The sequence below is a fragment of the Hyperoodon ampullatus genome (genome assembly GCF_949752795.1).
Source record: "Hyperoodon ampullatus genome assembly, chromosome: 12".
NCBI classification, from domain to species: Eukaryota; Metazoa; Chordata; class Mammalia; order Artiodactyla; family Ziphiidae; genus Hyperoodon; species Hyperoodon ampullatus.
Genome location: NC_136925.1, coordinates 1,214,190 through 1,230,936, shown reverse-complemented (window position 1 = coordinate 1,230,936; position 16,747 = coordinate 1,214,190). Strand labels below are relative to the sequence as shown.

The following is a 16,747-nucleotide window of genomic DNA, read 5'->3' as shown; positions in this document are numbered from 1 at the left end:
CATCAAGAGCTGAGGAAGCTTCCCTGACTAAGCCTGTCAGGTGGTAATAGAGAAGCTCTATAAAGCTCTTTTGTTTCTTCTCTTCTACATATTTTCACTGCATTATGCAACCACACAGCATATATATAAAACTATAGTCTGATGAAGTTCGACTTACTTGCCAGGATCCATACTGCTCATATTGCTCCCTTGGCTGAAGGCTGTGGTTCTCTAAAGGATGATATTAATAAAAGAGATACTGGGCTTCCCTGGTGGCGCAGTGGTTGACAGTCCGCCTGCCGATGCAGGGGACACGGGTTCGTGCCCCGGTCTGGGAAGATCCCACATGCCGTGGAGTGGCTGGGCCCGTGAGCCATGGCCGCTGAGCCTGCGCGTCCGGAGCCTGTGCTCCGCAACGGGAGAGGTCACAGCAGTGAGAGGCCCGCGTACCGCAAAAATAAATAAATAGATAAACAGATAAATAAATAAGTAAGTAAATAAATAAATAAATAAAAGAGATACTGTTGCTGCCATATGGTAAAACTAAGATGCGCAAGACCCAGGGCAATTAGAGAGGACCATTTGGTACTTTCTTTGATGTAACTGCCAGGAGATGGAATACGTAATAGACTCAGAACCAGAAGACCTAGGTTTGAAACACAGCCTTGCGTTTTGGTAGCGACGTGATCTTGCCTACATTACTTACGTTCTACCCCTTTATTATTATTATTATTTTCATAAAACAATCTTTTTTTTTTTTTTTTTTTTTGGCCACGCCGCGCAGCATGCGGGATCTTAGTTCCCCAACCAGGGATTGAACCTGTGCCCCTGCATTGGAAGCATGGAGTCTTAACAACTGGACCACAACGGAATTCCATGCCCCTTTAAAATGAGGGTTGTTGTGAGGATTTTAAAAAGGATAATATCTGTGAAAACATTTAAAGGACTGTAGGTTGTAGCAACTTACCTGGGTAAGAAAAAGAAGCCTCAGTTCTGGGGCTCTATGGCCTGGAAAATCCCACCCACACAGTTTGGATGGCTGGGCGCCGTGGGCAGAGCTTGGAGTGAGAGGTAAGGATGCGAATGAACAAAAGGGGCTTCCTGAACTCGGAGCTCAAGGCCGTAGAACATTCCTAATCTCTCAGTTGAGTGTGAGCTCCCAAGGTAGACTCCCCTCGGGAGCTCTCGGTGGGAGTCCAGCCATCGGTTAGGAGACAGGCGGAGTTGAGCCAGACGGCCCCATCTATTAATGGGAGCCCTTGCCACGTGACTACCTAGCGACGCTGTGTTTAGACTGGATGAGGCCCGAGCGAAACAGAAAGGGCAGCACGTGCAGACCGGGAAAGCCACGCTCAGCCAAGGGCCTGCCGGGCCTCCGGGCAGGGTCAGTGTGTACCACAAGGGGCCGCAGGCGCATCTTGTTCCTGCTGTACCTTCGGACCAAGGTGGCCCAGACGAGGAGGAGAACCACCTAGTCACCAAAGGGAGAGATGCTATCCTTCTGACAATCCACTAAGCCCGCAGCACTACTTCTCTGGGAGATAAACAAGGCTGACACAAAGACTGGGAATGTGAGCTCTCTGCCTCGGTCACGGTCATCCAAATCTTTCAAGATCGGACACTGTCTCCCCATCTGTGCTCTGAGAGCATTAATCCCATAAAACGCCCCGAGAAAAAGTCTTCCTGATAGCAAGTTTTAAAAGTATTTACTACATTCTTCAACTAGGAGGGTCACACTGCCCCTGTATATACTTGAAAGGCCCTGAAAAGTCTTGCAGCTAAAAAAAAAGATCTAACTTTGTTTAACCAAACTTCTTTTAATAGGCAACAATATCTGGTGGTTAAGAATGGGGGTGGAGGTGAGGTCTAGAGACAGGCTTCGAACCTTCCGTTCCTCCACTCACTAGCTGTGTGAGCGTGGGCAAGCTAATCTCCCTGGCTCAGTTTCTGTACCTGTGGAATGGGAATAATATTGATAATATATACCTTCCTCATGGTGCTTCTCATAAAAATGAAATGAACGAATAAGTACAAATCGTTGAGAACAGGGCCTGGAATACAGAAAGCACTGAATAAATATTAGCTATTTTCATTTGCATTATTATTATCTGATGATTAAATATCTCATGGTTTTTTATGAGTGACACCTACTTACATGCTAAGCAACTTGTGTCCCACGGAACAGGGAAAATCAGGTGTAGCACAAAAAGCCTAACGTAGGAATCAGAGTTTCAGGCTCCAATAACAACTTACCCTTCCTGAGTCTGCTTCTTATTTATAAAAGTAAGGTCACTAGATTAGTTGATCCTTCCAGCTACAATAGTCCAGGATTCTAAGAAAGAGGCAAAGAACCATTAAACCCAGCGGCCCCGACCCAGTCCTGGATTCAACCTGGGTGCTCTAAGATTCTACCTTCCAGAGACCTTGTTCAGATTTAAAGTTGCTATTGCAGGACTTCGGGTTAAAAAGCCGGATGCTGTTCACCAAGACGGATGTGGAAACTGCCTTCTGCCACCACCCCCAGAGCTCTGAAGCTCTCAGAGGGGAATCAAACTGGCAGCAGTTACAGTGGCAGCAGCTGCCACCTGCCCCCTCCAAAGGAGCCGTCGACACCCCCAGTCCCCAGTTTCTGGCACCAAAGCATCACTCTGGTTTCCCCTCCTGAGGTCTCCAGGGCTCAGAGGGAGCCTGGACCTGTCTACTGGTCATTCTGCTTATCTTGGATCTTGCCAGCTCCTTCCAAGGTCGACCCCTTCTTCGAGTCTTTCTCATTTGAACAGAGCTCCAGGCTGTCATTTCAGACACCCATCTATGCTCAGTCTTGTTGACATATCTCAAATCTGGACCTTACCCTTGGAGTCCACCCTGTCCTGGCAGGGAAACAGCTGCTGCTTCTGCCCCTGAGGGGGTACTGCCCATGCCTCTGCTTCTCCCTAGCTCAGTCCTTTGGAATTCTCTAGAATGTTAAATGGCCATGCCAGTTTGCATTTTACTTGTGCATCCGTCCACCCATCTCCAGCCAGCCAGCCAGCCAGCCAATATTTATTAAATGCTTCCTACAGCCGAGCACTGTCCTAAGTTCTGTTGATGCAACACTGAGCAAAAATAGACATTCTCCCTGCTCTCATTCAACACACATTTTTGTACAGGAAAAAAGACAAACAAAAAAAAATGAAAAAGCACTCTAAATAGTGAAAAGAGCCATGAAGAAAATAAAACAAGGTGAGATTATAGAATAATGGTGACAGGGAGTGGGGAATTTAGTAAGGGACAGGGGGTGGGGGTGAGGTTAGGTTTCTTAGGGGAAGGGACACCTGAGCTGAGACCTGAAAGACAAGAGGACCCAGCCATGCAAAGCTCTGGTCCAGAGTATTCTCCTGGAAGCACAGAGAACAGGCAGCGCACAGACCCTGCGGCCAGGACCAGCTCGTGAGCGGGAGCAGGAAATAAGGCCAGTGTGACTGGAACAGAGTGAGTGAGATGGAGCGAGCAGGAGATTAGGCCAGAGAGGGAGGTAGGGCCAGATACTGCTGGGCTTTGTAGGTCCGGATAAGGAGTCTGGATGTTGTTCTCACTGCAATAGGAAGTCACAGAAGAACCGTAAGCGGGGAGTGACGTGGTTAAGTCCATCCTTCTTGGGGCTGCAACAACTCTGGTATGTGAGTAGCAATACACCAGTGATTCTCAACCAAATTCTACATTCTCTTTGCTCAGAATCATACCAGGGATATGAAGGTACTGGACCAGAGCGGAAGTGAAAAGTATAACAAAACCACCCGACGATAGCCCTGTTAGCCTGGGGGAAATGTTGCACTATAACTTAAGAAGTTAGAATTTCATATACATTAATGGCTCTAACTAATAAGATAAACCCTTCCTTCTGGGATTTCGCAGTGATAAGAGCTCAGGCAGTAGTGCTGTCTGAATCCTCAGAAACCTAAAATAACATTTTTACAGAAAAAGCAGCATTGCTCAGAGTAACTGATTCGCCCTGCAAAGTTAGAGAACTGGAAATGTAAAGATGTATCTTTAACAATAACAATAACAATAGTCCTTCTACTATTTTATAGCTCTTGCCAACACGACTCTTTTAAAAAAAAAAAACAAAAAAAAACCCCGCACTAAAGTGAGTTTCCACTTGAAGAAATCAATCCCCAACACGGGCAACATCAGCAGCCCAGTTCCTTGCCATTGTAATAACTGATGAGGTAGGTGTTCCAAAGATGAAAAAGCAGAGCATCTCTTTCTAATCCTGACAGACATCCTCCCCTGTTCACTGATCCTTTATCTTGGAGTGAAGACCTGCGTGGGGAAGTCAGTTCCTGGTGTGTCCTTGATAAGAATGAACCTTTCCAGGGGTAACGGCAGGCACAAGATCTCTTTAGCAGATGCTGTTTGTGAAACCACGCCCAGTTTCTCTGTACCTTGGAAACTGGGAAAAGTGTGTGTGCCCCTGACAATCATATTCAGCAAATGCACTGAAAGCAGAAGCACAGTCACTAATAGAGAGGGACAGTCGGCAATTAACATCCTGACGGTGAGAGCTCCTGTGACGAGAGGCGCCGGGAGCGAACACGGATGGCACACAGGGCAGACCAGGCTTTTGTGCCTGTGTGTGTATGTGTGCTCCAGGTGCGCACCTTGAAGGAGCTGGTTTTCCTCTTCTCCTGGAGAAGAAATACAGATTGGGCCTCCTCTCAAATCCCCCACGCCCGACCTAGATTACTCTTTTACCTTTAATTTTTAATCTCTTTAAGACTTGCGCGGAGGATACCTTGTAATAAAATGATTCTAGATTTATATCACCCATGGATGACAGTTCTATCTCCCCCCATAGGCTGTAAAATCCTCCAAGTCCGAGTCATCTCTTTTGCTCTTCACTCACCCGTCATATAAAAACTTCCAACAGTGTAGAAGGGAGTGAAATAAAAAATAATTGTCTTCCAGCCTTGCTCCCCAAAGACAACCACTGTTAAGTTTCTCACATCTCCCATAAAAGTTTGTGGGTGAACTTTTGTGTTATTCAATGTTCAATCCAAACAGCAAAACTTAGAAGAAATATGGATTGATACACAGAATTTTAAATCAGTTCCAGTTCAGGGCAGTAGACAAATAATTACAATAATCACATAATAAGGGGGTGTTGTGGACATTCCAAGGCAGATATGACCACTCACACCCCGTCCACCTCCTGGGGCTTCGGCGAGCACTGAATTTGGGTAGCAGAAGCTGTGACCCAGCATAAGCCTGGCAAGTCCAGGTCTGTCTCTAACATGCTGGCTACTCCCTGGCCAACTGACTCCATCTCTCTGGGTCTCAGTTTCCTCTCCTACAAAACGGGAAGGTGTTCTCTCTGGTCCTTGAATCTAGGAGCTTCAAGCTGATCATCGAGTAATGATAAATTCAAACAGGTATGACACAGCCAAAGTCCAAAATGTGTGTATCAGGAAGAAAATCACAGAGACAATCAATGTAACAGAGTACCAGGAGAATACGGATGCAAATGATTATGGAGCAGTTATTATGATTATTCTTTTTACCAAATTCCTGAGCTATATTTCATAGGAAAATCCACGTCTTGTTTTACCACAGAGATGCACCAAGCAATAGCCACCAATTCTGAAGTTATCTTAGGACACATCAGCAACCCTTCAGAAGTAGAAACAAGCCACCCACATTCAGTCCTGTCTCAGCAATGCACGTGGCCTGCTCAACAGGCTCAGAGGGCTTGGGAATATGTTTCCAATGCTGAGAGTCACAGATAAATTCAATAACATTCAGTAGCTATATGGTCACAAGTGAAGTGACCAGCCAACATCTGAATTCTCATATGCCACCTTGGTGACAACTACCAGGGAAGGCGTCTTCCTGCTGGTCAGTCCACATGTGTTGTTCTGTTCTGTACTGCTCTGACCAGGAGCACAGATAAATACCCAGAGAAGGGAGGGAGCGGGGAGAGAGAGGAAAGGTGCCGAGAGCGGGGCGGGGAGGATGCAGCCACCGTTCAACCTCCATTCGGCAACCTGACTGCAAGCTAAAAGCAGCAAAGATACTAATGACGGCCAAAAACCCTTGTTCTAGGGCAAAGCTGGGAAAAGGGAAGTGGCATTCACAAGTGTCTTTGCAGAACGTTCTCGCCTCTTCTCTCAGAGGCAGGAAAGACGGAGATGACGAGAACAAACCCCGGGTTAGAGAGACGTGGGTTCGGCCACTAACAGACAATTATCTAAATCAGTCCTGAGGCTCATTTAGAAAGAGACAGAACAAGGCAATACATGCGTTGTGCTCGTTCTTACTATCCTGTGAAAATGTGGGTTTCCATGGGCTAGCACCTGTTAAAGACAGGATCCTTAAAAAACGATAACAAGTCAAACTGAGAAATCACACTGTGGTAAAGGAGCCATGCCTTACCTGGAAAGAATTCATGCAGCGGAGGGAGGGAGGCAACGTGGCATTACTCCTTGACAATATCAACAGCAGCTCCAAGCAGGTTGCAGAGGGCAGGGTTAGGCAGTGGACACTGATGTCACTTTCCCACGAGCTGGCGAGCCTGAAACACACCAATATGTGCAACTTCATCATTGCATCCGGTCAGACGTATTTCAAAAATCTGATGTAAGGAGAAAACTTTTGGTTGTGGGAGAGAAAGAGCGATATACAAGAAATAGAAATAAAATGGTTATACTAAAAATTCACAGAGAACATGTACAAGACATTTTTATAGTGTTTTTGATAGAAAACAGAGGGATTAGGCAATTTTTTTTTCAGGTCAACAGCTCATACTCAAAGTTTAAGAGTTGTATGAAATGCAGTCTTATTTGTGAGGGACCTATTGGGGTGGGGGGTCAATAGCTAACACATCAAACGCTTCCTTTGTTCTACGCCCTGTTCCACATGTAGTAAGCTTGTTCAACCCCCAGGTAGCTATGAAATGGAACTACTGTTATCCCATTCTCCAGATGTGGAAATTCTTTCTGACCTGGATATGCCCCATGAAATATCTGGTTCTCTCTTTTTTTTCCAGACTTTTAAAAAGTGATAGAATCCTTTTATCAATAATTCTTATAAAAGCCCCTGTTCATAATACAGACGAGAGTGAAGCTGCTCTCTTGGAAGGGAAGGGTTGGCGGAAGACCCCGTCATCTTCCAGAGAGGCCCGTGAAGCAGCTCTGCTACCTCCTGTGGGGCCTACTCGAAAATCCTCTCACCAGGGACATGAGGGAACGGAGGGCTAGAAAAGTAAAGAGACCTGTCTGAGATGAGGCAGATGTTTAGAAAACGCTGTGTCTGGCTCTGAATCCTGGTTTCCTGACTTCCCATCTAGTGCTTAAAGTAAAGGGAAAATCAGGAAAGCATTATGAGAATACAACGTACTAAGAAAAGCATGAGTCTTATGCTATCAACTCTCCTATTTACTTGAGTATTTCCTGCCTGTGCCCCTACCAAAGTGCCTCTTATCACTGTCCTAATTTTGAAAGAGTAATATGTGTGTACTTTAAATATATTTTTTCTCTTAAAAATACATGTTTGCCTTTCCTTAAACCTCTCTCTGTAAAGGTACCTTTAACCGAATCAGTGGTGACTTCTGGAAGTTGAGAGCATCAGTGGTTGAGGGCATAAGGGATTTAACACTGTCTATGACGAGCCATAGCAGATGCTTTAGCTGTGTGGTCCACCAGGTTACTTAGGCTGATACATCTCTGATGCGTGGTGGGGAGTTAACTCTACTAGCTGGACTGCGATAGGACACTGTCCACTTTCCTAAAAAATGGTCTATTTCAGCAAGTGCACAGTTGAGTGCTTTTTCTATGTTTTAAAAATTACTCTTTTCTATTGATTGGCTAAGTTATTCTTTCTGCTTTTACCAAGTATATAACATTCCCCACATTTCACTGGCATGGAAGTAAAAATCTTGCTGTCTTTGGTAAAAGTCAAGTGTCGTACTAGTGCGGTGGCTTCAAGCTCATCCTCCCCTCCCCCTTCCTTAGGACCCACAACCACATGGTTATTTTCTATTCCCTGAACTGCAATATACTACACATGCTGTGTCTTGCTCATACAGTCTTCTGAGCCTAGAAGGCTGTTATCCTTACTAGTGAACTTATGTTCATCCTGCAAGAACCACGTAGGTAACACTTCTTAGAAACATCCTCCTGTTTCCCTTATGGGAATTAACTACTTGCTTAATACCGTAACTTGTAGCTATTACAATCCTTAACCACCACCCTCCTTGCATTCTTATCTGGGCTGTGTCTACATCTCTGACTCATCCTAGATCAGACATGAGCAACCATGGCCTGTGGATTCCTCTAACTCTACAGCTAGTGTGGAAATAAAGATAAGATTAGTGTTGTTGTTCCTCAGATACACCCAGGTATTGACTTTTTTAGTGGCTAAAAGCGATAGTGATTTTTCACTTTTATTGTATGTGCAATCAACAACTTAAGTTTTCAGAATTGATACCGCCTGCCCTGTCATCCACAATAGGGCTGACTAAAGCTCTTTTCATTCTGAAACTTTTTTCAGTGTCTTGAAAAGGTATTTGCTTGTTCTGAATTGGATCTCTTGCCTCAACAAGAGGAGGCCTGGAGCGTGAATGTCCCTTGGGGACTCATCTGTGAAACCCCCAAACCTAACCCTGGCTCATCATGCCACAGACCGTCAGCAAGGGTGTCCCCCAAGACGAAGGGAACACCGCAACCTGGCCCGGGGCTGCTGCAGCTCATAGTGAAGGGTCCTGCCAGTCAGAGATCAACTGAAGCCACTTTCACTTTTCATCATTTTCTTCTCCTCTTTTGGCAGTAATCATATGTGCAAGAGAAAGAGGAAATGGTGAATTATACAAATAAATCGTTTCAGAACAGAGTTATCTTGGCTTATGGCTATAACATGCTCTCCATATTGAATGCTTAAATGTGACAAGTCTCAGGCCTTAGGTTGCTTCTGATTATCATCTCACCTGTGCCTACCCATCCAGACGGCGGGCCAGGCACTCTATTGACGGTTGCTGTGTCTGATCCTACAGCAGCCCTGAAAGGCAGGCATGTTCATCCCATTTTGAAGTTGAGGAAACCAGAGGTCAGAGAGTTTAAGTGACGGTCCAGCACCATGCAGCTGGTGGGTGATGGGGCCAGGATTCGCTCAAGCGAGCCCGAATTCAAAGCCTTGCTCTCTCCCCATCGTACCACACTGATCTCTGAAGACATCGTAAGTAGCATTATCCTCTCCAAACAAAGCACAAGTAGGACCTTAGTAAAGGAATCTGCCAACGCCTGTTTCTTCTGCATTTTAACTCTTTAGCTAGTAAAAGATAGAGTTAAGAGTATCTTCATTTTTCTGTAGGAAAATATTTTATCCTTTATAAGCTGCTACTTTATTACATATATATTCTAAAACTTGAATAAGAAAGGTGGTAAGATGGACATGGGAAAATACACCTATGTCACAGTAAACGAAAATAGTTCTACAGTGAGAAAAAAAAGTAGGAGGCAACACAAATATAAACGGTTATTTCCATGAGAGGAATATAATAACCTGTTTCTTACATTTTCTTCTTTATTCTTTCTTATTTTCCAAGTGTTATTTTTTTATAATCAGAAACAAGTTAATGCTATGATGTTGATGTGATCTGTGGTGCAGACAAAGGAATGTTTAAATGCTGTTTAAAGGTATCAACATGCTGCTAAGTGGCTAGGGTGTGACCTATCAAAAAGGACACTCAAATAGAAAATAAAATACATTAGCACTGCCTTGTCACTCACCAGCAAGTGATCTTGGATAAGCCAAGTTTCCTCATAAGATCTTGGAGTTTATACATAACCTAACCAATGTACCAAACCACCAAAATTTACATAAAAAGGACATTCATTCCACAAATGATAACCATAGTCACAAAGAAAAAATACAGTTATACATGTTAATTAGTCATGTTTCTCTGTAATTATAAGTATGTGTATGGCATGTAAATCCAAAACTAGCATTTTTAAAAATAAATTTATTTCTTTATTATTTATTTTTTTAATTTATTTATTTTATCGATTTATTTTTTTGGCTGCATTGGGTCTTCGTTGCTGCGTACGGGCTTTCTCTAGTTGCGGCGAGCGGGGGCTACTCTTCATTGCGGTGCGCGGGCTTCTCACTGCGGTGGCTTCTCTTATTGCAGAGTACAGGCTCTAGGCGTGTGGGCTTCAGTAGTTGCAGCGCGCGGGCTTCAGTAGTTGCAGCACACAGGCTCAGTAGCTGTGGCGCACGGGCTTAGTTGCTCCGCAGCATGTGGGATCTTATCGGACCAGGGTTTGAACCCATGTCCCCTGCATTGGCAGGCAGATTCTTAACCACTGCGCCACCAGGGAAGCCCCAAAACTAGCATTTTTAATCCAATCTTAAAGTATTCTGTGATTTAACAATTTTTATCTCTATTGAAGCTCAGAAAGGTGAAGAACGTTGTCCTGATCACATAGTCAGTAAGTGATGGAGAAGAAACTCAAGTATGTTCCTCTCCATTTAAATCTCATTCTTTTTTTACTATATCATAAACAGAGCAAAAACATAGTAGATATTTTTTAATAAATTTTATCCAAAATAAATAGAGAAGTCCAAGGGCAAATAATGGGATAAATTTTATTTATTTTTTATTTATTTTGTTTTATATAAATTTTATTATTAGAGTTTGAAAGCAGATATATCTGATATTTATCAAGTTTTGCAATGAGAGAAGAAAATTTTACTTACTCTGATCTAAATCCTATTTCCTGAGTCCTCTTTGGGATAAATTTTAGATATCTCAGAACATGTCATTTTTTAATACTTTGAACAGCCTTATTTTTGACATCAGATAATCCAGCTGGACCTAATATGGCTCTCAAATCCTAATACTCATCCTATCCTTTTTTTTTTTTCCTCAGTACACATTTCATTTGCCCAGGACTTATTTTTTTAGTGTTAAGATTTATAAATTTTCTTTACAATTTTAATTGCATAAAACATTACTTTAATCACATGAAACATCCATATCTGTGGAGAAGGAGAGAAAGTGATATATGAAAAATGAAAATAGCTGTTTTGGAAAGTTAGAGCTATGGGTAGGTTTTCCCCCAAACTTCAGTTAATGTTTTTAATTTTTTTTTTTAATTTAGGAAGAAAGAAATGAGAACAGGAAGGAAAGAGGGAGAAAATTCAGTTTATCTTAATATAAGTACCAAACTCATTATGTATTATTTAGGGCATGTATTGTTTAAGCCAGAGCTGATACTTGAGACGGTCCACCCATGGCTCAAATATCAATACAAATTTCTGTTAATGGTATAACATTTTAAGAAACAGGAGTCTAATAATCCAGAATCTGGATTATTTCTGGTATTTCCTACAAAGACATCATAGACCTAAATCACATTAGACCTATAAAATCAACAAGATACTTCAAACAGAATAATGAATAGGTTTCAATTGAAACCTATTTCCGTGATTTTTAAAGCACTGGGAGAGGAAAAGCCTTCCTAGGAGACCAGAGCTGTCAGCCAGGTGACCTTAGTCTAAGAGACCAAATGTGAGCAGAGGACACACCATCTTTATTTCTAAACTTCTGCCTTGACAAAATTCCCTAGAGAAGCAGCTATGGCCTATCTATTTTTAAAGAGGCAATGAGAAGGAGAAAAAAAGTCATTTTCCATCACTTCTAACAAAAATAGTGAAACTGAGAATGAATCAAACACCAATCAATATTAAGAAAAGAACCTGAGAAAATACAAAGGTGATACAGTCTTCTAGGAAACATAGAGGTCATTTAATGCAAAAATGACAAATAGAGATCATATAACACCTCTGCCAAAAATTACAATTATATCAAAAGAGTCCAACACACTGTAATACAGTATAAAAGGGCTCAACTTGAAAATATTTAACTTAAATCTCATGTTTCTCATATATTAGTAGTTGATTTGGACACTTCAGTCCTAGAAAGACCTAAAAAAGCAAACAGCCTTTATTAATGATGTTGAAATATAATATTGTTTCTACCTGTAGATTCTTAAAATTCAATTTCAAAGCTTTAACAATGATAATCTCATTAATTTAAGCTGTCAAAATACCAAATCAGGCAAATGACCAAAACTTAGTGCTAGAATCATTAAAAACATACAACCATTTAACACGTAATTTGGACAAAGAGTCAAAAATTTTTAAATTCTTATATTGTCAAGAACACAAAATTCTGCAACAACTAAATGTACTGGCATATCTGTTATGATAAGCTGTATTAACTCCATCATTTTAAATATTTAAAAAGTACTAATTCATAAAAATAGAACGTGAAAACTGCACATACCAACTACTGTTTATAAATTTCAAAATAAGGTCCAAAATAAGTGATGAACAGTATTTCTTTGAAATTACAGTGTTTTCTTTGAAAATCACAGGGAAAAAAAATGAGCTTTTTAAATCACAAATGTCAAAACAGTTCTTCAACTCTCTTTGAATTAAAGGGCTCTTGAGAGAAGAGATTTTGGTACACAATTCCTGAAAGCTATGGCTTTCAAACTTTGCTCCTAAGACCTATAAGCTTATCAAGAGAGAGATATAAACTTCTTTCTCTCTCCCATGTATCAGAAAGCACGGGGAAAATGGTTCTGCTTAAATAAGATACCAACAAGGCAATCTCAAAATTAAGTGTATTAATTCATGCCAAAAAATAATAAGAGATTTTGCTTTTTGTAAATGACTGTAATATTGCAAGATACCACTTGTTGAGAACATCAGACTGGCATTATCTTTATCACTAAAGAAGAGAACTGACCCTACAAACATGCCTGCCAGAAACTTCATAATTAGAAGTATTATCATTAGAGATATCATAGTTTAAAGAAGTCCATCTAAAGAGGCCAGTTAGTCCTTCAGAGTTTTTAAAACTTTTTGGTGTAGAAAATGTCAAGTATACAAAAGGATATTTGGAAGAAAATAAATTTAAAAACATACCATATTCAAAATTAAAGTCAAGATGTGTTAATGGCCTAAATGTAAAAAACAAATCTATAAAAAAGAACCTTACCAGAAAAATCTAAGAAACTACAACAAACTCATAAGCCATAAGGGCTTTATTTATTTTTTAAATGGTATTGTTAATAAACCAAAAATCTTTAAAAATCACAGGCAGAGGGCAGAAACCATTGTGATGGAAAGAACTACTACATATTTATAAAAGGAGGACAAAGGATAAAAATTCATTTTTTAAAAGGCTTTCAAGTAGTGATTTCCAAACCATTTGAACGTCACAGGTTTCCGTGATATGATTAAAACTATGAAGTCTCTCCCTACAATGGTGTTTGTTTGTTTGTTTATTTATTTATTTATTTTTATTTTTTGTGGTACGTGGGCCTCTCACTGTTGTGGCCTCTCCTGTTGCGGAGCACAGGCTCCAGACGCGCAGGCTCAGCGGCCATGGCTCACGGGCCCAGCCGCTCCACGGCATGTGGGATCTTCCCGGACCGGGGCACGAACCCGTGTCCCCTGCATCGGCAGGCGGACTCTCAACCACCGCGCCACCAAGGAAGCCCTCAACGGTGTTTATTTATACAAAGAAAATTTTGCACAGAATTTTTATTGTTTCTCAGACCACCCAATTCCTCAAGGCCATTCATGCCCTCCTTTCATATATACATGGAATCATACAATATATGAACTTATTTTTCCTGGCTTCGCTCACTTAGCATAATGTTTTTAAGATTCACGGACCTCAGCATAAGAACCACTTATTTTTAGGTCAAAATCTGATTTCTAATTTACCATATTTGATAACATATTTTAAAAGTTCCAACTAATTATACATCGTAGTATTTGTGTTAGCATATTTTAGTAAGTATAACCAGTTAGAAAAAATTTTTGAAGCATTTTAAAGAGAAAGTCTCCTGGCTCACATTTTTATCTCAATCCCATTACCAGAGGAAGTTAGTTGAAAAGTAGACGAGAAATGCATTTCCAATCCTTTAATCACTTTCCTGAGTAACTGAAGTCAATGTATGAGGTTGGGATGTAATGAATTAGGTCCACTCTGATGACATTCTCATAAATAAACATCACACTGGGGCTCCCTAGCTTCCCTGTACCATCAGGTGCCACCGGAGCCAACACGTCCATTGATCAACACTACCTACTCTGTCCCACAGTTTAAGTCCTTTGCCAATGTGGATGGAAAAGTGCTTATGATGCATGAAGTACAAAGCAATGGATTAAGACTTCTTCTTTTATTATTTCCTAGACCTGGTATAACAAACAGGTTATCTTCATTTCTCAGTTCAAATCGGTTGGCAGTGACCGTGTTGAGATGTCCAGTGAAAACACATTTGGTCTCAGCAGAGAAGAGAGAGATGATCTATTGGGGCTGTATCAGCCCGTGGCTTCAGAAGGGGTGTTTCCTGGTGGCTTGCACCATCCACCCCTCCTCTCCCCTGCCTTTACTGAATACCGTCATCTTCAGCATCCCTGGCTACTCTTTATAACTCTTCCTAAGTCCACTCTCAGATGGCCTTCTCTTGAAAATCCAGACACTCTTCCTTCACGAGAGGGCAGTTGGCAATGGTGTAACTCATTTAGATGAATCAGGCCTGGCCAATCTTGGTATCCCAGCTATTAGCAGCTGGACTGCATGACTCTACATCACAAGTGGCTCTCTCTGATTCATCAGAAGATACATCCTGATGACTAAAAATTCTGTCCCTCTATGAGGAGAGATGAGAATCCAAATGTCAAGATCACTAACTTACACATGTCAAAGTAACTCTGGTAACGTGAAAGCCCAGATGGCCACACCCATTTCAGGTAAGGTCAGAGAATCAATTTCCAAGTTATCTTGCATAGAGAAAATTCACTTCTACCAACTTAAATTCAATTCCCCTGTAACAATTTGACTCTTCTGTACCTTAATAAAATGAATATAAACCATAAGGTCTACCAGGTCAGGCCATAGAGTCTCCTAAATTTTATATCTATCATTTACCCATTAGCAGACCCTAAAGAGATGTGATCATGGAGACTGGCAAGTATACTCCAAAGTTCTATTCAAAGGTTTTATGGATTAAGAAGTAGCCCCCAGGTGAGCACCTTGAGTCAAAGAGGGAAATGTTTGACTGAATTTTTCCAAGGCAAAATTTTTCCAAGGCAGAAAGAGATCTTGTTAAATGAAAGCTTTTGGAACCTGAGAGCAATTTCACTGAAACCCCCAAAGGCCACAATTTTTTTTAAATTATTAAATATATAGTTTCCCTTTCTTTGCCACCATACCCTTGAAATGAGCTATCTCTGATAACTGGCTTTCACTATTCTACATTCTGTTCATTTTGGAGAGGCTATTCTCAATATTTGGGACCAAAGTATGAAAAAGACACTGAAAATGGGGGTAATCATCCCTGTATAAATGTGTGTGTAAGTGGGGGTGGGAATGGGGTATTAAATGTGGGATACTCAAGAAATCAGTATTCTAGAAAGGTTTTCAGGTTATTCTCAGGAACTAATGAAAGGCAGTTAAGCACCTGAATTTACCGACATTAGGGGAGCTACAAAAGCTAACTTGTCTTTTTTTGTTGTTTTTTAACAGCAATACAACACAATGTGAATAGAAAAATGTTGCCATCCTCTGAACAAATTTATAATATAATAAGAAATTATTTGTGAATGTTAAAATGAGGAAAGCTTGCATTTTTTAGCCTAAGAAATAGGAAGATAGCAACACAATGCTTCTTGATGGTCCAACCAGAAAAGCTTTTAATACTTTACTTTAAAATAACAAAAATATTTCATTTATAACCAAAGTTTTTTTGTTAAATTATTATTACTTTTTATTTTATATTGGGGTAAAGCTGATTTACAATGTTGTATTAGTTTCAGGTGTACAGCAAAGTGGCTCAGTTATGCATATAGATATATTCATTCGTTTTAAGATTCTTTTCCCGTTTAGGTTATTACAGAATACTGAGTAGGGTTCCCTGTGCTCTACAGTTGTTGATTGTCTATTTTGTATATAGTAGTGTGTATATGTTAAAGCCAAACTCCTATTTATCCCTCCCCCCAACCTTTCTGCTTTGGTTACCATAAGTTTGTTGTCTACATGTTTTCTGTGAGTCCGTTTCTGTTTTGTAAATAAGTTCATTTGTATCATCTTTTTAGATTCCACATATAAGTGATATCATATGATATTTGTCTCTTCTCTGACTTACTTCACTTAGTATAATAATCTCTAAGTCCATCCATGTTGCTGCAAATGGCATTATTTCATTCTTTTTAATGGCTGAGTAATATTCTATTGTATATATGCACCACATTTTCTTTATCCACTCCTCTGTCAATGGACATTTAGGTTGCTTCCATGTCCTGGCTATTGTAAATAGTGCTGCAATGAACATTGGGGTGCATGTATCTTTTCGAATTATGGTTTTCTCCAGATATATGCCCAGGAGTGGGATTGCTGGATCATATGGTAACTCTATTTTTAGTTTTTTAAGGAACCTCCATACTGTTCTCCATAGTGGCTGCACCAATTTATATTCCCACCAACAGTGAAGGAGGGTTCCCTTTTCTCCACACAGTCTCTGGCATTTATTGTTTGTAGACTTTTTGATGATGGCCATTCTGACCGGTGTGAAGTGATACCTCACTGTAGTTTTGATTTGCATTTCTCTAATAATTAGTGATGTTGAGCATCTTTTCATATGCCTCTTGGCCACCTATATGTCTTCTCTGGAGAAATGTCTATTTAGATCTTCTGCCCATTGTTTGATTGAGT

At 40.8% G+C, this 16,747-nt stretch overlaps 1 protein-coding gene across 3 annotated transcripts in view; it reads right to left on the bottom strand.

Moving 5' to 3' along the window:
* UBE3D (ubiquitin protein ligase E3D) overlaps window positions 1–16,747 on the bottom strand; it is a gene marked incomplete at both ends in the record, with an annotated part of 157,610 nt that overhangs the window by 51,130 nt on the left and 89,733 nt on the right. For all 3 annotated transcript variants that reach the window (XM_079716121.1, XM_079716119.1, XM_079716120.1), the window contains one exon: window positions 6,391–6,529. In XM_079716121.1, coding sequence (XP_079572247.1) covers window positions 6,391–6,529 — 139 coding nt within the window. The remainder of the gene's footprint in view (window positions 1–6,390; window positions 6,530–16,747) is intronic.